Genomic DNA, 24,969 nt, shown 5'->3' on the forward strand with positions numbered 1-24,969 from the left:
CTGGGATTACAGGCATGCACCACCACACTCAGCGAATTTTGTATTTTTAGTAGAGACGGAGTTTCTCCATGTTGGTCAGACTGGTCTCAAACTCCCGACCTCAGGTGATCCGCCCGCCTCGGCCTCCCAAAGTGCTGGGATTACAGGCATGAACCACTGCGCCCAGCCTTTTTATTTATTTGTTTTTGAGACAGAGTCTTGCTTTGTTGCCCAAGCTAGAGTGCAGTGGAGCGATCTCAGGTCACTGCAACCTCCAAATCCCGGTTTCAAGCGATTCTCTTGCCTCAGCCTCCCAAGTAGCTGGGATTACAGGCACCTGCCACCACACCCAGTTAATTTTTGTATTTTTAGTAGAGACAGGGTTTCACCATCTTGGCCAGGCTGGTCTCCAACTCCTGACCTCGTGATCCACCTGCCTCAGCCTCCCAAAGTGCTGGGATTACAGGCATGAGCCACCATGCCTGGCCCTACCTTCTTAATGTCTCTAAATCTACCATCATTAGCAGCTCTATAACTTTCACTTCTCAACTAGGCCATAGGGACCTTTATTTTATTTACTTATTTATTTTTGTAAAAAATTTTTTTGTAAAAAAAAATTTTTTTTTTCTTTTGTAAAAAATTTTCTTTTGTAAAAAATTTTGTTATTATTATTTTGTTTTTGAGACAGACTCTCACTCGGTCGCTCAGGCTGGAGTGACAAGCTGGAGTGTCGCTCAGGCTGGAGTGGTGCAATCTCAGCTCACTGCCACCTCCACCTCCTGGGCTCGAGTCATTCTCGTGCCCCAGCCTCCTGAGTAGCTGGGACTACAGGCACACGCCACCACGCCCAGCTAATTTTTGTATTTTTAGTAGAGACAGGGTCTCACCATGTTGGCCAGGCTGGTCTCAAACTCCTGACCTCAAGTGATCTGCCTGCTTCGGCCTCCCAAAGTGCTGGGATTATAGGCATGAGCCACCGCGCCTGACCTTTTATATATATATATATATTTTTTTTTTGAGATGGAGTCTCGCTCTGTCCCCCAGGCTGGAGTGCAGTGGCACGATCTCGGCTCACTGCAAGCTCTGCCTCCCGGGTTCATGCCATTCTCCTGCTTCAGCCTCCCGAGTAGCTGGGACTACAGGCGCCCACCACCACACCTGGCTAATTTTTTGTATTTTTAGTAGAGGCGGGGTTTCACCATGTTAGCCAGGATGGTCTCGATCTCCTGACCTCATGATCCGCCCGTCTCGGGCTCCCAAAGTGCTGGGATTACAGGCGTGAGCCACCGCACCCGGCCTGACCTTTTTTTTTCTTTTGAAGACAGGGTTTGCTACATTGCCAAGCTGGAGTACATCGGTACAATTACTGCAACTTTGAACTCCCCCAGGCTCAAGTGATCCTCTCGTCTCTGCCTCCTGAATATCTAGGACTACAGGCGGGTACTGCTACTCCTGGCTAAATTTTGTTTAATTTTTCTGTATAGATGGAGGTCTTGCTATGTTACCCAAGCTGGTCTCAAACTCCTGGCCTCAAAAAATCCTACCTCGGCCCCCAAAGTGCTGAGATTACAAACGTGAGCCACAGTGTCAGCCCCTAGTGACATTCTACACTGTAATCTGATTTCCTACTCCTGTTTGTCAGCCTAAAACCGTCCCTACCAGCCACAAGATCAAGTCTAAATTCCTTCACACAGCATACAAGGCCTTCCAGGGCCCTGGCCTCCACCCTCTCTTCCAGCCTTAATGGGTTTTTTTCTTTTTCTTTCTTTTTTCTTTTTTTTTTTTTTTTGAGAAGGGGTCTCACTCTGTCGCCCAGGCTGGAGTGCAGTGGCATGATCTTGGCTCACTGCAGCCTCCGCCTCCTGGGTTCAAGCAGTTCTCCCACCTCAGCCTCCCCTGTAGCTGGGATTACAGGTGCCTACCAACCATGCCTGGCTAATTTTTTGCCTTTTTTTTTTTTTTTTTTTTTTTTTTAGACGAGGTCTCGCTCAGCTGCCCAGAATGGAGTGCAGTGCCACGATCTCGGCTCACTGCAACCACTATCTCCCGGGTTCAAGTGATTTTCCCATCTCAGCCTCCTGAGTAGCTGGGATTACAGGCACCTGCCTTCATGCCCAGCTAATTTTTGTATTTTTAGTAGAGATAGGGTTTCACCATGTTGGCCAAGCTGGTCTTGAACTCCTGACCTTAGGTGATCCGCCTGCCTTGGCCTCCCAAATTGCTGGGATTACAGGCGTGAGCCACCGTGCCCAGTGCAGCCTTACTGTTTTCTTTTTTTTGTTGTTTTTTTCAAGACAGAGTCTTGCTCTGTCACCTAGGCTGGAGCGCAGTGGCACGATCTCGGCTCACTGCAACCTCTGCCTCCCGGGTTCAAGCAATTCTCCTGCCTCAGCTTCCCAAGTAGCTAGGATTACAGGTGCCCACCACTGCACCCAGCTAACTTTTGTATTTTTAGTAGAGACAGGGTTTCACCATGTTAGCCAGGCTGGTCTCGAACTCCTGACCTCGTGATCTGCCTGCCTTGGCCTCCCAAAGTGCTGGGATTACAGGCATGAGCCACCAAGCCCGATCTAGCCTTACTGTTTTCTACAGCCCCTCCATCTGCAGCAATTGGGGACCTACCACAATTTCCCCAAACATGTCAGCCTTTGCCTGGAATGACTTTCCCTTCCTGCCTCCTTCATAATGGAACATTTGGAACTTTTGCTTCTCTACCCCCACTATACCTAGGCCTTGCTGGTCACAAAGCTGCCAAAGTTTATGAACATCAGTCCCCTCCAGCGCACGACACCTTGAGGGTGCAGACTACACCCTACTCATTTGTTTTGCAGCACCCCAAAGGCTTCATCAGTTTGCTGAATATCTAAATGAATGCAGCACTGACATTGGGGCTCCCACACCTCCTTGTACCCAGTTCACCTTGTTGTCTCAGCCTCTCCTGGATGCTCTCAACAGTTTCAGACCCTACAATTAAATCAATGAGAGCACCAGGTGTTTCTTTTTGTGTGATTGTTCACAACCTGCTTGAGCTGCTAATGGTTCAGAGCTGCTCCTTTTTAAGGCTCAAGGGATGAGGCTGGAACCGGTTTTCATGGCAGCTAAGCAAACAGTAAAAAAAAAAAAATCACTTGAATTCAGCTAATTCGAGTTTCATGGTAGGACAAAGGCCTGCATCAGATGTCTGCTGAGAGCTTCTTTATTTTTCCAACCTCTCCTTTGGGGATTTATCCCTTTCGATTTCATTTTTCTTAATACTCAGCAGCTGCATATTAATCAGGATGCTAATGAATCATAGGCTTCCCTGGGCCTGCATTCACCAATTAACTTTAACAAACAAAATGCGCGGTGTCCTCTCTGCTGGCTTTCCCGGTTCCTAGGCAGGCTTCTGTTGCCGAACCCTGGACCTAGGCCAGAGAATGCAAGTCAGCCCAACACAGCACGTCAGGTGTGCATGGCCTGCGCCCGGATTGGGCAGTGGGCGGGGGGCTGTGAACACAGCGCTGCGTTCATCTATTATGGTCTGTCCTTCTAAGAAGTCCCTAATTTGGCTGCGAGGATTAGGACATAGTTCCCAAGCAGGGCCCACGCTGGCAGGGGGCCCAGGAGCTGCGGAGGAAATGGGTCTAAGCGAAGAGACCATCTGTTCGCTCCAGGTAAAGCTGTGATTGGCAGGCGACTGAGCCAGAACTGCCCGCTGGTGGGGCCCTCCCTCCGTGGCCTCTAACAGATATACAAGTAAACAATCCGCCAGCCACTTATGACCACCGCGGGTGGCAGTCCCGGGAGAGGAGGCAAGCTAATCAAACATTCAAGGGGGGAACACAACAGAATCTCTGGCGCTTGGGCAAAACGATGTTTTGCTGAAGTACAGCCAGGAAGGGGGAAGGTTTGAATGGAAGCTGATGAGCCAGTTCCTCAACCTCTCCTTTTCTCTCTGGAAACGTGTTAACATTTTAATCATGTTGCTGAGTATCTGCTGCTGGATCTATTAACTGGCCCCTGCACTGGTTTTAATCCATCTGTTTTTTGGCCCAGGGTTCCTGTGGAGCTCCTTGAAGTCTCTAAATGATTTGCAGCGGTCTGTGTCTCTTCACTACACAGATCCTGGTCTAAACATGCTATTCCGCAGTAAGGTATTAGCAAACAAACCACTTCAACCATTGCTTCCGTTTTTTTTGGTCTCCAATTGATAGCATACACCTATAAACCATTTCACGCGTGGCCTGCTTTCCAGCAGAGGAATGTGCGAGGAGAGGGAAGCTGGCTTGCTTTCTGCCTGGAGTCCTCAGGGCCCTGTCCTGACCCTCCTCTCACTCCTTCTCCAGGTGAGCTCATTCATTCCACAGCTGCTGCTGAAACAGTGACTCCCACAGAACCATCTCCAGACCCTCACCCCACCCCGAGTTCCGGGTCAGAAAGTTGAACTGTATCCTGGACATGTGGATGTCCCTGGCCACCAAAAGTGGCTCAGATAAACAAGGACAACACAGAACTCATGTTCTTGTCTCTGCCAGAGAAGCCACCACCTGCTGGAAACCACCACAAGCTGGAAAGCAGACAGCAGTGATGTGCTTGTAAGCATTTAGCAACTGGCTGTGTGATGGGGGTAGGGAAGCCCTGATTCGTAGTGTTTGCCAATTTCCGTGGTGCAGAGCCTCCCACCATTAGCCAATTTCAGGCTACCAACATGAAGACGCTAAATGCCAAGTTGGGAAGAGATGTGTAGAATCGGCTCTTGCAAGCCGGTAGGAGCTGGCCCCAGTACATCATGGCTGGGAAACATCCTCCCTCATCCCCTTCCTGTGTCTTATGGCACAAGGCACTTCCTCCATCTGCCCTGCTAAAGGCCACCCCCCCCACACCCCCCCATAAAAGCCTCCCACTAGACCTCCCTACATCCACACATTCTCCCTCCCAACCATTCTCTACAAAGCAGCCATATTTTTTTATTAATATTTTTTGAGACAGGATTTTGTTCTTGTTGCCCAGGCTGGAGTGCAATGGTGCAATCTTGGCTCAGTGCAACCTCCGCCTCCCGGGTTCAAGCGATTCTCCTGCCTAACCCTCCCAAGTAGCTGGGATTACAGGCATGCACCACCACCCCTGGCTAATTTTGTATTTTTAGTAGAGACGGGGTTTTGCCATGTTGGCCAGGCTGGTCTTGAACTCCTGACCTCAGGTGACCCATCTACCTCGAACTCCCAAAGTGCTGGGATTACAGGCATGAGCCATTGTGCCCGGCCTAAAGCCGTATCTTTTTATAACGGGAACCTGAGCATGTCACTTCTGTGACCCAGCAGTTTCCCTCCTAGGTATGAGTATGCCCAGAAGAAATGAAATCATCTGTCCACACACAAACTTTTCTAAATGGATTTCATAGCAGTGCTGCTCATAATAGCCAAAAAGTGAAAACCACCCGAATGACTATCAACAGATGAGTGGATAAACAAAATGTGGTAGACTCATGTGGAATATTATTCAGCCATTGAAAAGATGAAGTCCAGATGCAGTGGCTCATGCCTGTAATCCCAGCATTTTGGGAGGCCACCGTATCTGGCCTGGAGTGATGAAGCTTGTTTTAAAGTTGACTATGAGAATGGTTGTCCAGCTCTGAATATACCAAAAGCAATCAAATCATACCCTTCAAGGAGGTGAGCCGGGCGTGGTGGCTCACGTCTGTAATCTCAGCACTTTGGGAGGCCGAGGCGGGCGGATCATGAGGTCAGGAGATTGAGACCATCCTGGCTAACATGGTGAAACCCCGTCTCTACCAAAAATACAAAAAAATATATATATATATATTAGCCAGGCCTGGTGGCACATGCTTGTAGTCCCAGCTACTCGGGAGGCTGAGGCAGGAGAATTGCTTGAATCTGGGAGGGGGAGGTTGCAGTGAGCCAAGATCATGCCCCCTCACTCCAGCCTGGGCAACAGAGCGAGACTCCATCTCAAAAAAAAAAAAAAAAGGTGAACCGTATGCTATGTGAATTATATCTCAAAGCTGTTACTGAAAAAACCTCTAGGATAAAGTCTGTAGCCCACAAAATGCCTCATAACCTGGCCCCTTCTGCAGCCCTCCCCTTGCACTCACCCCTGTACCCCACTCGCTCGCCTAGCCACACTGGCCTTCCTTTAGCTCCCCGAATGCCACGAGCAGGGACTTCGCACGAGCTCTTCTCTCAACCCCTCCTTCCCCACCCTGCCCACACCTTCTGCTTCAACATCTCTTCCAAAAGGACACCTTCCCTGGCTCCCCGTTCCAGGCTGGCTGCCCACAGGGGAAAGGTCTCCCAGCACCATGATCTCTTCCGTGTTGGTGTTTGGTCAGATGCAAACACCAGGAGGGTATAAGCATGTCTGTCTGGAGGACAGGAGTGTCCCTGCTGCCAATCACAATACCGCCATATCAGCCTTCTTTTTTTTTTTTTTTTTCCTCGAGACAGGGTCTCACTCTCGCCCAGGATGGAGTGCAATGGTGCTATCTTGGCTCACTGCAACCTCTGCCTCCCAGGTTCAAGCAATTCTCCTGCCTCAGGCTCCGGAGTAGCTGGGATTAAAGGCATGCGCCACCACGCCTGGCTAATTTTTTGTATTTTTAGTAGAAACAGCATTTCACTATGTTGGCCAGGCTGGTCTCGAACTCCTGACCTCGTGATCCGCCTGCCTCGGCCTCCCAAAGTCCTAGGATTACAGGTTGAGCCACTGCGCCTGGCCAACATGAGCCTCCTTCTTGCTCTTTTGAGAACACATCAAGCTTATTCCTACCTGAGGGACTTCATACTTGTGGCCCCCTCTGCGTGGAAGGTTTGGGCCCAGAATGCCTCCTGGCTGGCCTCTTCTCATGTGACCTCTTCAGAGTTCTCCAACTGCTCTAAGGTCCCTGTCACTCTACTTGCTCCTTACTATATTTTATTTATTCATTCCACTTACTTGCCACCAGTTGAAATCACATTATTCGCTTATTTATTTTTGAGACAGGGTCTTGCTCTTCCAGTGCAGTGAAGCAATCATGTCTCACTGCAGCCTCGACCTCCCGGGCTCAAGTGGTCCTCCCACCTCAGCCTTCCAAGTAGCTAGGACCACAGGTGTGTGCAACCACACCACGCTCATTTCTTTCTTTCTTTCTTTTTTTTTTTTTGGAGAGATATGTCTCCCTCTGTTGCCCAGGCTGGTCTCAAACTCCTGGGCTCAAGGGATCCTCCTGCCTTGGCCTCCTGAATAGCCAGGACTACATGCATGCACCACCACGCCTGGCTGATTTTTGTGTTTTTAGTAGAGACGGAGTTTCACCATGTGGGCCAGGCTGGTCTCGAAATCCTGACCTCAAGTTATCTGCCAGCGCCAGCCTCCCAAAGTGCTGGGATTACAGGCGTGAGCCACTGCGCGCAGCCTCTACTATATATATACATTTTTTTTTTTTTTTTTTTGAGACAGAGTCTTGCTCTGTCACCAAGGCTGGAATGCAATGGCACAATCTTGGCTTACTGCAATCTCTGCCTCCCAGGTTAAAGCAATTCTCCTGCCTCAGCCTCCTGAGTAGCTGGGATTACAAGTGTCTGTCACCATGCCTGGCTAATTTTCGTAGACACAGGGTTTCACCATATTGGCCAGGCTGGTCTCAAACTCCTGACCTCATGATCTGCCTGCCTTGGCCTCCCAAAGTGCTGGGATTACAGGCATAAGCCACCGTGCCCGGCCTACTAAATTTTTCTTTTTTCTTTTTTTTTTATTTTTTGAGAAGGAGTCTCAATCTGTCGCCAGGCTGGCGTGCAGTGGCATGATCTCGGCTCACTGCAACCTCTGCCTCTGGGGTTCAAGCGATTCTCCTGCCTCAGCCTCCCGAGTAGCTGGGACTACAGGTGTGCGCCACCACACCCAGCTAACTTCTGTATTTTTAGTAGAGACGGGGTTTCATCATGTTAGCCAGGATGGTCTCCATCTCTTGACCTTGTGACCCGCCCCCCTCGGCCTCCCAAAGTGCTAGGATTACAGGCATAAGCCACCACTCCTGGCTTTCTTTTTTTTTTTTTTTTGAGACAGCGTTTCAGTCTTTTTGCCCAGGCTGGAGTGCAATGGCGCCATCTCAGCTCACTGCAACCTCCACCTCCTGGGTTCAAGCGATTCTCCTGCCTCAGCCTCCCGAGTAGCTGGGATTACAGGCATGTGCCACTATGCCCAGCTAATTTTGTATTTTTAGTAGAGATGGGGTTTCTCCATGTTTGTCAGGCTGGTCTCAAACTCCCGACCTTAGGTGATCCACCCGCCTTGGCCTCCCAAAGTGTTGGGATTACAGGTGTGAACCACTGCACCTGGCCAATATTTTTTAATAAATTGGCCAGACATTCTGGTCCGCCTCTAGTCCCAGCCATTTCGGAGGCTGAGGTGGGAGGATCACTTGAGTCTGGGAGGTGGAGGTTGCAGTGAGCCGTGATCATGCCACTGCGTGATGACAAAGCAAGACGCTGTGTTAGGAGGGGGAAAAAAAAAAAAAGCAGCAGACACTGGCATAGCCTTGGGGAAGAAAAGGGTGAATGAGGGACCCAGGGGCCTGTGTAGACCCATAGAGCTGGGATCTTCCTCACCTAGCTGGCCCTCCACCAGCTTCCTCCTCGCAGTTCTCTTCCCACCGCGGATGCTCCTTGCTCTCCCCCAAGGGCTGCAGCTCCTGGTCTTTGCATTTCACATGGGGCACGTCCACCTGCAAGCACAGTCAGGACGGAGGCCAAGGAGGGAGGATGAGGAGTGAACAGATCGCCCTCCTGCCGACCCTTCAACCCTGGTCACCTCGTTGTGCTGCTGCGGGACGGTGGGGACCTGCAGGAAAGACGGGCAGGGCTGGGGCAGGTGCCATGAGGGCAGGGGCATGGGGTGAAAGGACACTCTGTCCCTAGGGGACCCCAGGACACCAGACCTAGAGGGGCCGGGTGAGGGCAGGGCTGTGGGAATGTAACTGGGGGACCTGGGCTCCTAACTGGTATGTGTGTTGGCTGGAGTCCTTCGAGAAAGGAGAAGAGGTAGGAGAAAAGAGATGAGGCCGGGCGCGGTGGCTCACGCCTGTAATCCCAGCACTTTGGGAGGCGGAGGCGGGCGGATCACGAGGTCAGGAGTGCGAGAACAGCCTGAGCAATATGGTGAAACCCCGTCTCTACTAAAAATACAAAAATTAGCTGACGTGGTGGCGCGTGCCTATAATCCCAGCTACTTGGGAGGCTGAGGAAGGAGAATCACTTGAACCCGGGAGGCAGAGGTTGCAGTGAGCCGAGATCACACCACTGCACTCCAGATTGGGCGACAGAGTGATACTTCATCTCAAAAAAGAAAAGAAATGAAAGAAACGGGTGCGGTGCGTGGGTGTTTGTGCCTTTCTCTACTCCGTTCCGGCCATGCGCCATGTGTGGAAATCAGACCCGTCAGTGCGTCAGTCAGGGCCGGGTTCAGTCAGTCAGGAAATTTGAGGCCAGGCCTGATGAGAGGGAGCCCCAATGGCAAAGGACAAGCGGCCGGGCTCGGGTCCGCTGGAGATGGCTGGGATCGCAGCCGTTCCCTGCCTATCTGTCCGCCCGCCCCACGCGCGCGAAGAAAACAAGCGCCGCGTACTCCCTGTCGCTCCATTCCGTATTTTCCCGCCTTCTAGCTCGCACCCTCTGCGCATGCGCCGACCCCGCCCCTGGCCAGCTACGCTCCCGCGAGCGAGTGTGTTGTGACGCGTGCTCCCGGCCCCGCCCCCTTTGAGAACTTGCGCGGCCAACCGGGCGGGGCCGACCGTTAAGCAGCAGTTTCGCGGTCCCGGGGCTGCGCGCGCAGTCGGCGCCCCTTGGGAACAGGAGGGCGCGCTCTGGGTGCGCTTGTGTGCCCCTGTGAGGCTCCTGGGTTCCACGGGGCGCCCAGGTTATACGGATCTCAGAGTCCTGTATTTATTCGCTGCTTCTAACTTCATCCACTCTGCCTTGGAAAATATTCTCCATAACAATTTTTTTTTTTTTGAGACAAGATCTTGGTCTGTCGCCCAGGCTGGAGTGCAGTGGTGCGCTCACAGCTCACTGCAGCCTCGACCTCCCAGGTTCAAGCGATCCTCCTGCCTCGGCCTCCTGAGTAGCAGTGTCATTCACCACGCCCTTCTAATTTAAAAATGTTTTTCTGGCCGGGCACGGTGGCTCACGCCTGTAATCCCAGCACTTTGGGAGGCCGAGGCGGGTGAATCACGAGGTCAAGAAATTGAGACCATCCTAGCCAACATGGTGAAACTGTCTCTACTAAAAATACAAAAAATAGCCGGGCGTGGTGGCGGGCGCCTATAGTCCCAGCTACTCGGGAGGCTGGGGCAGGAGAATTGCTTAAACCCAGGACGCAGAGGTTGCAGTGAGCTGAGATCACGCCACTGCACTCCAGCCGGGGTGACAGAGTGAAGCTCCGTCTCAAAAAAAAAAAAAAAGTTATATATATATATATATATATATGCACACACACACACATAATTATATATTTTTTTCCTATAGAAATGAGATCTCACTGTGCTGAGCCCAGGCTGATCCCCAACTCCTGGGCTCAAGCCGTCCTCCCGTCTTGGTCTCCCAAAGTGCTGTCTCAAAAAAAGAAGAAATTATCTGATCTACCCTATTGACTGTAGGTCATAAAACCCCCGTTTCAAAGAAGTTTCTGCCCCACACAAGGCCTGTCTATCTAGATTCTTCTTGGCCTCTCTGAGCATGCATTCCTGAGACTCCAAGAAGAATCTAGACAGACAGGCCTTGCTGGGTTTCCCCACTCAGCCTATTAGTATTAGGCGACCCCCCGGCTTTTTTTTTTTGTCTTGCTCTGTTGTCCAGGCAACACTGGAGTGCAGTGGCAAGATCTCAACTCGCTGCAACCTTGGCCTCCCAGGTTCAAGCGATTCTCAGCCAACCAAGTAGCTGGGATTACAGATGCACCAGGCCCAGCTAATTTTTGTATTTTTAGTAGAGATGGGGTTTTTCCATGTTGCTCAGGCTGGTCTCAAACTCCTGGCCTCAAGTGATCCACCCGCCTCAGCCTCCCAAGGTGTCAGGATTACAAGTATGAACCACGACAAACCCTTTTTGTCCAATCAAATTTCTACCTGGGTGTTCAAACTTTGTTGAACCTAAGCATAAGACACTTTTCATTAATCAGGCATGGTGGCGGGCACCTATAATCCCAGCTGCTTGGGAAGCTGAGGCTGCTGTGAGCCAAGATCGCCCCTACACTCCAGCCCAGGGAACAGAGCCAGACTCCGTCTCAAAACAAAACAAAACAAAAACACAGTTTCCCCTGTATCTCTGGATCTTCATTCTGAAGGCTTGTCAGGTAACACTATGATCAAATACATTTGTATTCCTTTTCTCTTATTTTTTTTTTTTTTTTTTTGAGACGGAGTCTTGCTCTTTCACCCAGGCTGGAGTGCAGTGGCCCGATCTCAGCTCACTGCAAGCTCCGCCTCCCGGGTTCACGCCATTCTCCTGCCTCAGCCTCCTGAGTAGCTGGGACTACAGGCGCCCGCCACCACGCCCGGCTAATTTTTTGTATTTTTAGTAGAGGCGGGGTTTCACTGTGTTAGCCAGGATGGTCTCGATCTCCTGACCTCATGATCCGCCCGCCTCGGCCTCCCAAAGTGCTGTGACTACAGGCGTGAGCCACCGCGCCCGGCGCCTTTTCTCTTATTAATCTGCCTTTTGTCAGTAATTTTTAGTGAAACTTCAGAGGGCAATAAGGAAGCTTTCTCTTCATCCCTACACAGCCAAAGTTCAGATTTGATGGAAATGGCAAGATTCCAGGGTACTTGTGTTTATTTAGACACATAAATATGTATTTAACGACAGGGTCTCACTCTGTTGCCCAGGCTGGAGTGCAGTGGTGTAATCACGGCTCATTGCAGCCTCGACCTCCCAGGCTCGTGATCAACCTCAGTCTCTGGAGTACCTGGGATTACAGGCATGAGCCACTATGCTGAGCTAATTTTTGTTTTCTGTTTTTGGGGGACAGGTCTCACTCTGTGGCCCAGACTGGAGTGCAGTGGTGTGATCTCAGCTCCCTACAACCTCCACCTCCTGGGTTCAAGTGATTCTCCCACCTCAGCCTCCCAGATAGCTGGGACTACAGGTGCCTGCCATCAGCCTGGCTAATTTTTGTTTTTTTTTTTTTTTTGGAACAGAGTCTTGTTCTGTCACCCAGGCTGTAGTGCAGTGGCACAATCTTGGCTCACTGCAACCTCCACCTCCTGGTTCAAGCGATTCTCGTGCCTCAGCCTCCCAGGTAGCTGGGACTACAGGTGCTCACCACCACGCCCAGCTTTTTCTTTTGTATTTTTAGTAGAGACGGGTTTTCACCACGTTGGCCAGGCTGCTCTCGAACTCCTGACCTCAAGTGATCTGCCTGCCTCAGCTTCCCAAAGTGTTGGAATTACAGGCGTGAGCCACCACGCCCAGCCTAATTTTTTTTTTTTTTTTTGAGACGGAGTCTTGCTCTATTGCCCAGGCTGGAGTGCAGTGATGCGATCTCCGCTCACTGCAAGCTCCGCCTCCTAGGTTCACACCATTCTCCTGCCTCAGCCTCCTGAGTAGCTGGGACTACAGGCACCCGCCACCACGCCCGGCTAATTTTTTGTATTTTTAGTAGACAGGGTTTCACCATGTTGGCCAGGATGGTCTCAATCTCTTGACCTCGTGATCCACCCGCCTCGGCCTCCCAAAGTGCTGGGATTACAGGCATGAGCCATCGCACCCGGCCCTAATTTTTTTATTTTTAGTAGAGACGGGGTTTCACCACGTAGGCCAGGCTGCTCCTGAACTCCTGACCTCAAGTGACCCACCCACCTTGGCCTCCCAAAAGTTCTGGGATTACAAAAGTGAGCCACTGTGCCTGGCTCAGTACCCAGACTTTTTTTTTTTTTTTTTTGTATTTTTAGTAGAGACGGGGTTTCACCCTGTTAGCCAGGATGGTCTCGATCGCCTGGCCTCGTGACCCGCCCGCCTCAGCCTCCCAAAGTGCTGCGATTACAGACGTGGGCCACCGCGCCCAGCCCAGTACCCAGATTTTTGACCATCAAGTGGCACACTGAGCTAGGGGGACCCAACAAGACCCCTCACCCCTAAGGAAAGCCACCAGAAGGGGGCAACTGCCCACTTTATTAGATAGTAGGTGGCCCACAGGTCTCCTCAGGGCCCACCCTCACAGTAGACACACCACACAGGACAACAGAAGGAACCTGCTACCCAGTCCTGTGTCCCTGGGATTCTGGTCCTGGGACAGGTGGGAAAGACGAAGGTGGGGGCTGGCCTCACAGAGGCCTCATAAATACAAGGCCAGGGATGCAAAGGAGCGCAGCAGGAGGGACTCGGGGAGGATGACCTGTCCTAGAGTGGCCCATGTCACACAGCCTCCTGTGTGGGAGGGGGCCTCGGCTCGGCATCCAGGCGGCACAGGGGACTGTCATACACCATCTGCAGGTTCACCTTGTGGCCCACCAGCTCCCGGATATTGTTGATGCCATATTTGATCATCGTTGGGCTTGTGGGGGAGGGAACAGAGTTTATCATGAGGTCAGCATATGCACCCTTCTGCTCAGATTTCCATGGCTCCCGTCTTCTTCAGAGGAAAAGTTCAAGTTCTCCCCATGACCCACAGGGCCCTGCGCCAACTGCTCTATCACCTCTCACCCTCCGCCTTCAGCCACACCAGCCTCGTCACTCTTCTCCTAATACAAAAAGCACATTCCCACCTCTGGGCCTTTGAACTGACTGTGACCACTATCTGGGACACCCTTCCCCAGATACTCTCATGGTTTACCTCTTTATCTACCTCCAGATTTTGCTAAGGTGGCACTTCTTCCTCCATGATGCCTTCACTGACCACGTAGTTGCCTTAGCCCTCCCTATACCACTTACTGCCCTGGTACACACTTCTGTCTTCTTTTGCTGAGTGCATTTGTTTTTTTGAAACAGAGTCTCACTCTGTAACCTGGGGTGGAGTGCAGTGGCATAATCTCAGCTCACTGCAACCTCCGCCTCCCAGGTTCAAGTGATTCTCATACCTCAGCCTCCTGAGTACCTAGGACTAGGACTATGGACGCACGCAACAGTGCCTGGCTAATTTTTGTAGTTTTAGTAGAGACGGGAGACAGAGTCACACTCTGTTGCCCAGACTAGAATAGAGTGCAGTGGCATGATCTTGGCTCACTGCAACCTCCGCCTCCTGGGTTCAAACGATTCTCCTGCCTCAGCCTCCTAAGTAGCTGGGATTACAGGCACCTGCTACCATGCCAGGCTAATTTTTATATTTTTAGTAGAGATGAGGTTTCGCCATGTTGGCCACGCTGGCCTCGAACTCCTGACCTCAGGTGATGCACCTGCCTCAGCCACCCACAGTGCTGGGATTACAGGCATGTGCCACCGCGCCTGGCCTGTTTTTATTCTTTGTAGAGGCGGAGACTTGCTCTATTGCCCAGGCTGATCTCGAACTCCTGGCTCAGGTGATCCTCCTGCCTTGGCCTCCCACAGCACTGGGATGACAGGCATGAGCTACCACGCCTGGCCTGATGTACTTGTTGGTCTTGCTAGTTATCATCCTTCTCGCTCCACTGGGACCCCAGATTCAGAGGGAGGGACGTAAGCTGTCACGTTCACAGCATGGGGCTGAGCATTCAGTTTGTACTTACCATGAAAGTTTTGTCCATTGGATGAATGAATGGGTGGTGCTGAAACCACGCAGGCCCCTACACCTGGAGAGTTGTTTGAGGCAGCTGGACACCCCGAGTTTCCACCTGGGCACTTACCGCTCCAGGGAGAGGCCCCAGGCAATGACCGACACGTTCTCGGGAAGCCCCATGGGCAGCAGCATCTCTGGACGGAAGACCCCCGAGTTTCCGACCTCCACCCACTTCTTCAGGCCTGCAGAGGCAGGACAGAGAAGACGGGCAGTGCGTGTTGAGTTTCTGGGCACTGCTGGTACAGGTTCTGGGTCTAGGTGGTGAGCTTGGGAGGTGGGGTACAGGCATGGCAATGGGGGGGACCCAGGCCAAACCATAGTAGCCTGAGACCTCCCTCCCACCCCAGTACCAGGGCCCACCCTGACCTTGGTGGTAGCTGAACACCTCCATGCTGGGCTCTGTGTATGGGTTGTAGGCTGGCTTGAAGCGGAGTTGCGTGATACCTGCATGAAGTGGGGGGCGGGCAGGAGAGCAGGGGTTTGGAGGATAATGCTGGTGATCAACACACCTGCCGGCTGCCTCACCACCACGGCCCACCCCTGCCCCCCTGCTCACCCAGCTTGGTGAAGAACTCCCGCAGAACGCCCATGAGGTGGCCCAAGGTGAGACCATGATCGGCCACCACGCCCTCGATCTGGTGGAACTCAGCCAGGTGCGTGGCGTCCAGGGTCTCATTCCGGAATACGCGGTCGATGGAGAAGTACTTGACCGGAGTGAAGGGCTTCTAGGGGTGACAACCGAACCAGGCCCAGGTATGGGTCAGAAGGTCCCTTTGACAGCACCCTCTCCCCACTGTGGCCGTCTGGGCCAACCGCACCTTCTGGGCAAGGCGGTAGAGCGCACGGGCGCTGGCTGATGTGGTGTGGGTTCGCAGTAGGTTTTTCCGGGCCTCGTCCAGCTTCCAGTTATACTTGTACCTTCAGGAGGGAAGGTGGGAAGTCCACGCAATGGCCCAGGGGTCCCCAGCCTCCTTCCCTTCCATACCAGGTAAGTCCTGCCTCACCCCTGTGAGCCGTAGCCGCCCTGAGAGTGGGTCCGCTTGACCCGCTGGACATAGTCCATTGGGAGCTGCAGGGCCTCCGCTGGATCTGGGCAGGACAGAGCAACATCAGGTCAGTCAACGAGCATTTCCCACCCCTTTTTTTTTTCAGACAGGGTCTCACTGTTGTCCAGGCTGGAGTGCGGTGGTGCAATCTGGGCTTACTGCAACCTCTGCCTCCCAGGTTTAAGCGATTCTCGTGCCTCAGTTTTCTCATTTGTGTGTGGCTTTTTTGGGTTCTTTTTTTTTGAGACACAGTCTTGTTCAGTTGGCCCAGCTGAAGTACAATGGCTCAATCTTGGCTCACTGCAACCTCCACCTCCCAGGTTCAAGCAATTCTCCTGATTCAGCCTCCCAAGTAGCTGGGATTACAGGTGCCTGCCACCACACCCGGGTAATTTTTGTATTTTTAATAGAGATGGGGTTTCGCCATGTTGGTCAGGGTGGTCTCGAACTCCTGATCTCAGGTGATCCACCCACCTCGGCCTCCCAGTGTTGGGATTACAGGCATGAGCCACTGCACCTGGGCTTTATTTATGTATGTACGTATGTATGTATGTATTTTGAGATGGAGTCTTGCTCTGTTGCCCAGGCTGGAGTGCAGAGGCATGATCTCGGCTCACTGCAACCTCCTCCTCCCAGGTTCAAGCAATTCTCCTGCCTCAGCCTCCCGAGTAGCTGGGATTACAGAAGTGCACCACCACACACAGCTAATTTTTTATATTTGGTAGACGTGGGGTTTCATCATGTTGGCCAGGCTGGTCTCGAACTACTGACTTCAAGTGATCCGCCTGCCTGGGCCTCCCAAAGTGCTGGGATTATGCCACCGCGCCCAACCTTTTTATTTTTTCTTTTTTTTTGAGACGGAGTCTCGCTCTGTCGCCCAGGCTGGAGTGCAGTGGTGCGATCTCGGCTCACTGCAACCTCTGCCTCCCAGGTTCGAGTGATTCTCCTGCCTCAGCCTCCTGAATAGATGGGACTACAGGCACACGCCACCATGCCCAGCTAATTTTTGTATTTTTAGTAGAGATGGGATTTCACCATGTTGGCCAGGATGGTCTCGATCCACCCACCGTGGCCTCCCAAAGTGCTGGAATTACAGGCGTGAGCCACCGCGCCCGGCCTATTTTTTTTTTTTAAAGGGACAAATTTTTTTTTTTTTTTCAGACGGAGTCTCGCTCAGTCACCCAGGCTGGAGTGCAGTGGCACGATCTCGGCTAACTGCCAGCTCCGCCTCCAGGGTTCACACCATTCTCCTGCCTCAGCCTCCAGAGTAGCTGGGACTACAGGTGCCCGCCACTACGCCTGGCTAATTGTTTTTGTATTTTTGGTAGAGACGGGGTTTCACTGGGTTATCCAGGATGGTCTTGATCTCCTGACCTCGTGATCCGCCCGTCTCAGCCTCCCAAAGTGCTGGGATTACAGGCGTCAGCCACCGCGCCCGGCCTAAAGAGAAAAAGTCTTGCTCTGTTGCTTGGCCTGCAGTGCAGTGATGCAATCATAGCTCACTGCAGCCTCAAACTCCCAGGCTCAAGCAATCCTTCACCTCAGCCTCCCGAGTAGCTGCAACTACAGGCGTGCACTACCATGCCCAGCTAATTTTGTTTGTACAGATGGGTCTTTCTATATTGCTTAGGCTGTTCTCAAACTCCTGGGCTCAAGCGATCCTCCTCCCTTGCCCTCCCAAACAGTGGGATTATACCCACTGAGGCTGGCCAAGTTTCCTTCTTTGTAAAAAGGGGTAACAGTACTGCTTCCAGTAGTTGGCAGGAAGATTAGAATAGTGGCTAGTATGTGATGAGTGCTTAGTAAGTTTTCGGTGCTATGACAATAATGACAAGAATGATGTTGCTCCTCTGGCCAGGTAAGCTGGCACCCAATGACCTCAACTGCCCTCTTGGTCAGGAAGGCCACCCCATTGTGGGAAGTCATTCCATTTCAGACGGTGCTAAGGGCAATGAAAGAAAGAAATGGGACAGAAGAATGAACACTAGGGGAGAAGGGCTTCTGTAGAACTCGGGGTGAGCCTGGGAGTGTTAGGCTGGGCTGTCTCTGGTGACACGTGAGCAGAGGTTTGAGGCTGCAGCCTGCCTTGAAGATCTGGGAGAAAACAGCTCTTGGCTAAAGACGGAACATAAGCAAAGGCCCTGAGGTGTGCACGGCCTGGAATGCCCAAAGAAGACATGGGGGCAGGCAGGGTGTGGGGGCTCACGCCTGTAATCCCAGCACTTTGGGAGGCTGAGGCAAAACTGTTTGAGATCAGGAGTTTGAGACCAGCCTGGGCAACATAGTGAGAACAAAACAAAACAAAAATTCATTAATTTTGGGCTAGGCGTGGTGCTCACGCCTGTAATCCTAGCACTTTGGGAGGCTGAGGCGGGAGTATCACTTGAGGTCAGGAGTTCCAGACCAGCCTGGCCAACATGGCAAACCCCATCTCTATTAAAAACACAAAAATTAGCTGAGCGTGGTGGCGGGTGCCTGTAATCCCAGCTACTAAGGAGGCTGAGGCAGGAGAATCGCTTGAACCCAGGAGGTGGAAATTGCAGTGAGCTGAGATCGTGCCACTGCACTCTAGCTTGGGTGACAGAATGAGACTGTCTCAAAAAAACAAAAAAAAACAAAAAAAAAACGCCAGGTGCATTGGCTCACGCCTGTAATCCCAGCACTTTGGGAGGCGGAGGCAGACTGGAGTTTGAGACCAGCCTGGCCAACATGGCGAAACTCCATCTCTACTAAAAATAAAAAAATTAGCTGGGCATGGTGGTATGCACCTGTAATCCCAGCTACTCGGGAGGCTGAGGCAGGAGAATCGCTTGAACCTGGGAGGCAAAGTTTGCAGCGAGCCAAGATCGCCAAGATCGTGCCACTGCACACTCCAGCTTGGGCGACAGAGTGAGACCCTGTCTCAAAAAAAAAAAAAAAAAAAAGACTGCAGGTGGCATAATGAGAATAGAGCTTGACACATCCAACAAGGATGGACTTTAATTTAACTCAATTAATTTTTTTAGAGGTAGACTCTTCCCTATGTTGCCTGAGCTGGATTTGAACTCCTGGGCTCATGCAATCCTCCTGCCTTGGCCTCCCAAATAGCCAGACTACAGGTGCACACCACCATGCCCAGTTCTAGACCTAATTTGATCAAATGGGATGCCCATCCCGTAAAGGCTCCGCCGTGGCCTGGTGTCTCTCATGTCTCAGGGAGGCCCTAGGGGCTGACCCACCTCGAAGGAAGAAGGTGTCGTGCTGGTCACGGGCTGGGTGCTGCTGGGGCTGGAAGAGGGCGTCAAAGTTCCAGAAGGAGCTCTCAATGAAGTTATCAGTCGGCATCTCGGTGAACCTGGTGGGAGACACAGCCTGACTGCCCTGCCTGTACCTAGCAGAAGCACCAGGCCCTGCCCCAAGCCCTGTGCTCACCCCATCTCCAGGAAGATCTGTCGGAACTGGGAGCGGACCTTGAGCAGCGGGTGAAGGTGGCCGCTGTCGGGGAGGACACCGTGGGCCAAGAAGTTGTAGGGCTTGAAGGGCCGGTCCCGCCAAGAGCCACTGGGGGAGGATGCAAGGGCCTGGTAAGGGCTGCCCGCCCCTGCCCCCTGCCCCAGCTCCCACCTGCCCTGACCCTGGGGTTGCCCGCTACCTGGAGATCATCTCTGGGCTCAGCTCTGTCTCTTGCTTGGAGATGCTGGTACTAAAGGCACTGCCTTTGCTCACCCAGTAGGTCTTCAGGGTCCTGTGGCCAGGGGAAGGAAGGGGACGCCACTGCCATCTCCTCCTAGAGGACTTCCTTGATCTCCCGTCTGATGAGGATCCCCATGCTACCTACCAAGTCACTCTGCTTTATTTCCATCCTGACATTTATCACTACCTGAAATACTCCTATGTGACCATGCCCTATCTCCCTGTATTCACTCACTTATTCATTCAACACTTATTGAGAACCTAATGTGTGCCAGGGTCTGTTCAAGGTGCTAAGTACACGACTGAGTGATGATATTAGGGAAAGTCTAGCAGATTTATTCTGTGCCAGGCTCTGTTCTGCAAAAGTCTCCCCACAAGCCCCAGAAAGAGGGCAGTTTTTTTTATTTGTTTGTTTGTTTTCCTTTTTTGAGACGGAGTTTTGCTCTTGTTGCCTAGGCTAGAGTGCAATGGCACGGTCTCAGCTCACTGCATCCTCCACCTCCCAGATTCAAGCGATTCTCCTGCCTCAGCCTCCAGAGTAGCTGGGATTACAGGACCCCCCCACCACACCCGGCTAAGTTTTGTATTTTTAGTAAAGACGAGGTTTCACCATGTTGGCCAGGCTGGTCTCGAACTCCTGACCTCAGGTGATTTGCCCGCCTCGGCCTCCCAAAGTGCTGGGATTACAGGCATGAGCCATCGTGCCTGGCCCCTTTTTCTTTGAGATGGGGGTCTCTCTATGTTGCCCAGGCTGGCCTTGAATTCATGGATTCAAGTGATCCTAACACTTCAGCCTCCTGAGTAGTTGGGATTACACACGTGAGCCACACACTTGGCCCAGGCTATTTTATAGATAAGGAAACCGAGACCAGCAAAGGCCAGGTGACTTGGCCAAGGTCATAAAACTAGTTAAGTGACAAAGCCCGAACTTCAATTAGGCATCCCAGCTCTAGTCTCTTCTCTCTGCCACTCTGTGTCTGCTCAAAGGGGACATTTGTCCTGTGAGAGGACGGCCCCTAGCCCATCTAGGTTCCAGAAGCCTGTCTGGTGTGTGTTCATTAAACTTTGGACCACACTAAGGATAGTGAAAGAAATGAACAAGCACCAAAGATGAAGACTAGGGGCGATGGGCTTCATGGAACTCAAGGGGAGAGGAGGGCTGTCAGGGTGGCCTCTTTAAGGGGACACAGGAGAGAGACTTGATGAGGAGCCTATCTTGAAGATCAGAGGGAAAACAGTTCTCAGCAGAAGGGTCCTCATGGGCAAAAACCCCAAGGCACGTAGGCTTGACAACTATGGCATTAAGCGAGCTGGGAGGAAACTGGCCACACCTGTGCTTGGTGTGGGCAAGATGTCTCCCTCCCACCATGCCTCCACCATGCTTCGCAGGTGGTGGGGGCCTGAGCCTGCAGGTGGCACCCACTCACACTTCAGCCAACAGCTTCCTCTTCCTCAGCTCGCTCCTCTCCTTCTCCCCCAGCTTCTCAGCCTGTCCCCCCCGGACCAGCTGGAGCCGCCGCTGCACCTCATCCTCCATGCTGTCCACCTGCCAGGATAAGGAGTGTGAGGGGTGTGAGGGCCAGGGGCCCGCGTGCCCGTCCACCTGCCCCCTGACCAGCCCACAGGAACGCACCACTCGGAACACCCGGGGCCCGTCAGCCGCACTCTTGTCCACCCGGATCCACTTGTTGGACATGGCCTTGCTGAAGCCCACTTTGCCACTGGGCAGTCGCTGGAAAAGAGAGGCTGCAGTGAGTGGGGCACGAGGGCCACCTTCATCCCATCACTCACTCCCCATTCACCCCGCAGCTCCTACCATAAGCTCGCTCTGGGCCAGGCCCTCTGGGGGAATGCTTCGAAACACACGGGCCTCATGGCTGCCCTCCCGGGCAATCTCCTCACCCTCCGCAGTAAGCTCCCAGCGCTTGGTGGACCGAAGTTCAGCCTCGATGACCTAGAGGGAAATGTGGGGAGGGGGTCCAGGCAGGGGTGAGGCTCAGAGCCAGGCACCCCCTTTCTGCAGCACTGGGTCCCAGGTTGAAAGCACAGCCCTTAAAGCTAGCTTCACATCCCAGCTATACAACTTTACAGCCAAGCGGTCTCAAGGGAAAGACTTCCCCTTGCTGTGTCTCCATTTCCCTTATGTAACACAGGGGTAGTAATAATGAGTTTACACCTCCCAGGGTAAAGTACACCACTAAAGATGTTATCTGGCAGAAGACAAATTCTGTCGGTTTTGAACCTGTGACAGATTTTAATGTGAAAAATTAGGTGAACTGATTTGTCTCCACATTTTTTTGTTTGTTTTTGTTTTCTTTGAGAGGGGGTCTCACCCTGTCACTAGGCTGGGTGCAGTGGTGTGATCACAGCTCACTGCAGCCTGGACCTCCTGGGCTCAAGCGATCCTTCTGCCTCAGCCTCCCGAGTAGCTGGGACTACAGGCATGTGCCGCCACACCTGGTTAATTTTTAAATTCCTTTTTTTTTTTTTTGAGACGGAGTCTTGCACTGTCGCTCAGGCTGGAGTGCAATGGTGCGATCTCGGTTCACTGCAACCTCTGCCTCCCGGGTTCAAACGATTCTTCTGCCTCAGCCTCCCAAGTAGCTCGGATTACAGGTGCCCACCACCACCCCCAGCTAATTTTTGTATTTTTAGTAGAGATGGGGTTTCACCATGTTGGCCAGGCTGGTCTCAAACTCCTGACCTTGTAATCGGCCGACTCGGCCTCCCAAAGTGTTAGGATTACAGGCGTGAGCCGCCGCGCCCGGCCCTTTAAATTACTTTTTAAAGACAGGGTGTTGTTATGTTGTCCAGGCTGGTCTCAAACTCCTGGCCTCAAGTGATTCTCCTTCCTCAGCCTCCCAAAGTGCTAGCATAATGGGCATGAGCCACCATACCCAGCCTGTCTCCATGTTTAAATGTTCACATGTCAGTGCCCAGAATGTCAGAGACGGGCCCTGGAGGTCCACATTACAAACAAAAACTGAGGTTCCAGGTCCAGAGTCATGAAGACAAGGACAACAAGGGTAAGTAGAGTGCACAGGGCCTGGCTCCCACTTCGTTCTAATCCCAACTCTGCCCTTCACTTACTGTGTGACCTCAGGAAAGTTGCTTAACCTCTCAGTGACTCTTCTCATCCATAAGAGAAAGGTGTGATGGGTTCTACCTCAGATGATTTTAAGGAGTAGCTAAATTAATACTCAGAAAGAATATATAGTGCCTACCACGTGACAAACACTGCATAAAATCTTTTTTTTTTTTTTTTTTTTTGAGACGGAGTCTCGCTCTGTCGCCCAGGCTGGAGTGCGATCTCGGCTCACTGCAACCTCCACCTCCCGATTCAAACAATTCTCTGCCTCAGCCTCCCAAGTAGCTGGGATTACGGGTGCCCACCACCACGCCTGGCTAATTTTTTTTTGTATTTTTAGTAGAGACAGGGTTTCATCATCTTGGCCAGGCTGGTCTTGAACTCCTGACCTCGTGATCCACCCACCTTGGTCTCCCCAAGTGCTGGGATTACAGGTGTGACCACTGCACCCGGCATAAATTCTAATTACTATAATTATTTTTATGGCTATTACTGTCATTAGATTGAACCTCACCTCCTTATATTATTTAACCCTCTGTGACGTATACAAATGTCAGATCATATTGATCAAGGCACTGTCACCCCACACAACACAGCTGCCATCTCTCCTCTGCATTGAGGACTATGGGCTCTGCAGCCTGAGTGCCTAATTTCAAATCTGGGCTCATCGGCCTCTTCTATTCACACTGATTATGTTACTGACCATCAGTTGTCATATCTGCAAAATGGGAATAACATGGCCATCAGCCAGGATTATGGAATGGATTGGACAAACAAGCTGAGACCAAAGTGGGGCACAGAACATGAGCTCTACGGATAAGCAGCCCAGATCCTGGCCCCATGGATCTAGCCTTCTGGGTGGCCCACGGGCCCCTCAGCATCCTACTCCTGTGACTCTGTCACTGTCCACTTGCCCAAGTCAGAAGGCTGGACTTCATCTGTGCGCCCCCTGCCTTGTCCTGAATCCCACGCCTTCCCCACCTCCCCCAGGCTTCCTTCCCATAGCCAGACATCATGCTCTCCAGCTTGGGGAAGTGCCAGCTTCTTCTTTCATCCCTTAACCTCCAGTCCTGTCCATGCCAATTCTTCCCAAAGGTGATGTGGGATAGCACACTCATCTGACCGGCTCTAGCTCCTGCTATCGCTTCCCAGTTCCCTCATGAGGTAAAGACCTAAGAGGCTTTGCAATTACAGCTATGCTGGTCTCCCTTGCCGCCTGCCATCCCCCAAGATCCCGGCCACTGATCTCTAAAGTGCTATCACTTTCCTCAACAGAGAACAGACTCAGCCGTCACCTGCACCAGGCCGCTCTCCCTGATCCCCAAGGCTGGGTCAGCTGTCACAGCTGGGTCCCGTTTTCCCCCATCACTCTGGTTCTTGAAGCACCTTCCTATTAGGTCGCAACCTGCGTGAGGGCAGCAACCGCGCTTCCTCGTCCATCATCGTACCCCCTACCCACGCTGACCGTGCCTCAATAAACGTTTATTGCATGAGGAACATCCGTGCGTCTGGGCCCTCACTCGTCCCACTTCCCGCCCGCACATCCAGGAGTGGACACATACACAGCTACCCCAAACTAGGCCTGAGGGAATCTGGCTTGGACGTAGAGCGCCCGTGGCAGGGGGACTGTAGGTGCAAGGGCAAGGCGGTCCGGCATCACGGGCCCGGCTCACCTCGCCCAGCGCCTGAAGGCTCTTCACGGCGCCCACCACCGCCTGGTGCTCCATGCCCAGCTCAGCCGCCAACTCGGCGCTGTCCAGGCCGCCATCAGACGCCTCCAGCCGCCGGAGCAGCAGTTCCACCACCGGACCATCCGCCATGACTCCTTCCAGTGTGCTCAGCGTGTCCGGGCCGGGGGCGGGGAGCTGAGCCACCGGAACCGGAACCGGAGTGTGTACCGCCATCTTGAATGTGTCTAACCGCAGAACAGGGCTCAGTGTGTCGTCATCTTGAGTGTGGCGACGGAGCCTCAAAAGGTGCATGGGACTCAGTTCCCACCTCCACCCTGGCTCCACCAATGGCGTCTGGTTGACCAGAGGGGTACAATTGATTATCTCAAGGTCAGAAGTACCGCCCTGTTTTGAGTTTTATCTAGCTTCACTTCGAGCCGGCTGTGTGACCTTGGACTTCCCCGTCTCTGGGTTACAGAACCCTCTGCCCTTCTGGTATTCTCTCTTGCCCTAGGAGAGGCGGTGGGTGGTGGGCTCCAGAGATGGTCATTTTGGCGATGTCAGCTACTTTTAAAATTTCAAAGGAAGGCTGGGTAGGTACCGTCCCTTTTTATAGAGGGAAAAGGAATTCACCTGGTAAGTCAAGGTGGCACCTAACCTGTGTGGACTATCTTGTATGTGGTAGTACTTAGCCCAGAACTGAGTACTTCACGTGTAGTATTTCATTTCTCCCCAAAACTTTATGATGTAGATACTGATATAACCGCATTACACATGTGAGAAAACTCAGGCTCAG

General features: G+C 52.4%; 2 protein-coding genes across 4 annotated transcripts in view; both read right to left on the bottom strand.

The window, feature by feature from the left end:
- SYCE2 (synaptonemal complex central element protein 2) overlaps positions 1-10,098 on the bottom strand; it is a 21,103-nt gene extending 11,005 nt beyond the window's left edge. The window contains exons 1-3 of one of the 3 annotated variants that reach the window (XM_055371884.2): positions 9,577-10,098; positions 8,764-8,793; positions 8,562-8,677 (exon numbers count right to left, since the gene is read on the bottom strand). In XM_055371884.2, coding sequence (XP_055227859.1) covers positions 8,562-8,677; positions 8,764-8,793; positions 9,577-9,591 — 161 coding nt within the window. In that variant the 5' untranslated portion in view covers positions 9,592-10,098. The remainder of the gene's footprint in view (positions 1-8,561; positions 8,678-8,763; positions 8,794-9,576) is intronic. The other 2 variants (XM_019015200.3, XM_019015201.3) reach the window with 2 other exon arrangements.
- Positions 10,099-13,100: 3,002 nt separating this feature from the next.
- Positions 13,101-24,647, bottom strand: FARSA (phenylalanyl-tRNA synthetase subunit alpha). The gene is made up of 13 exons (XM_004060113.4): positions 24,177-24,647; positions 21,232-21,369; positions 21,049-21,147; positions 20,843-20,961; positions 19,375-19,467; positions 19,155-19,283; positions 18,962-19,077; positions 15,702-15,786; positions 15,516-15,615; positions 15,254-15,422; positions 15,064-15,141; positions 14,765-14,879; positions 13,101-13,500 (listed from the first exon to the last, which is right to left on the bottom strand). Exons 1-13 carry the CDS (start codon positions 24,483-24,485, stop codon positions 13,362-13,364), a joined length of 1,689 nt encoding a protein of 562 aa, XP_004060161.2. The 5' UTR covers positions 24,486-24,647; the 3' UTR covers positions 13,101-13,361.
- Between the last annotated feature and the right edge of the window lie 322 nt (positions 24,648-24,969).

Source organism: Gorilla gorilla, chromosome 20 (genome assembly GCF_029281585.2).
Source record: "Gorilla gorilla gorilla isolate KB3781 chromosome 20, NHGRI_mGorGor1-v2.1_pri, whole genome shotgun sequence".
NCBI lineage: Eukaryota > Metazoa > Chordata > Mammalia > Primates > Hominidae > Gorilla > Gorilla gorilla.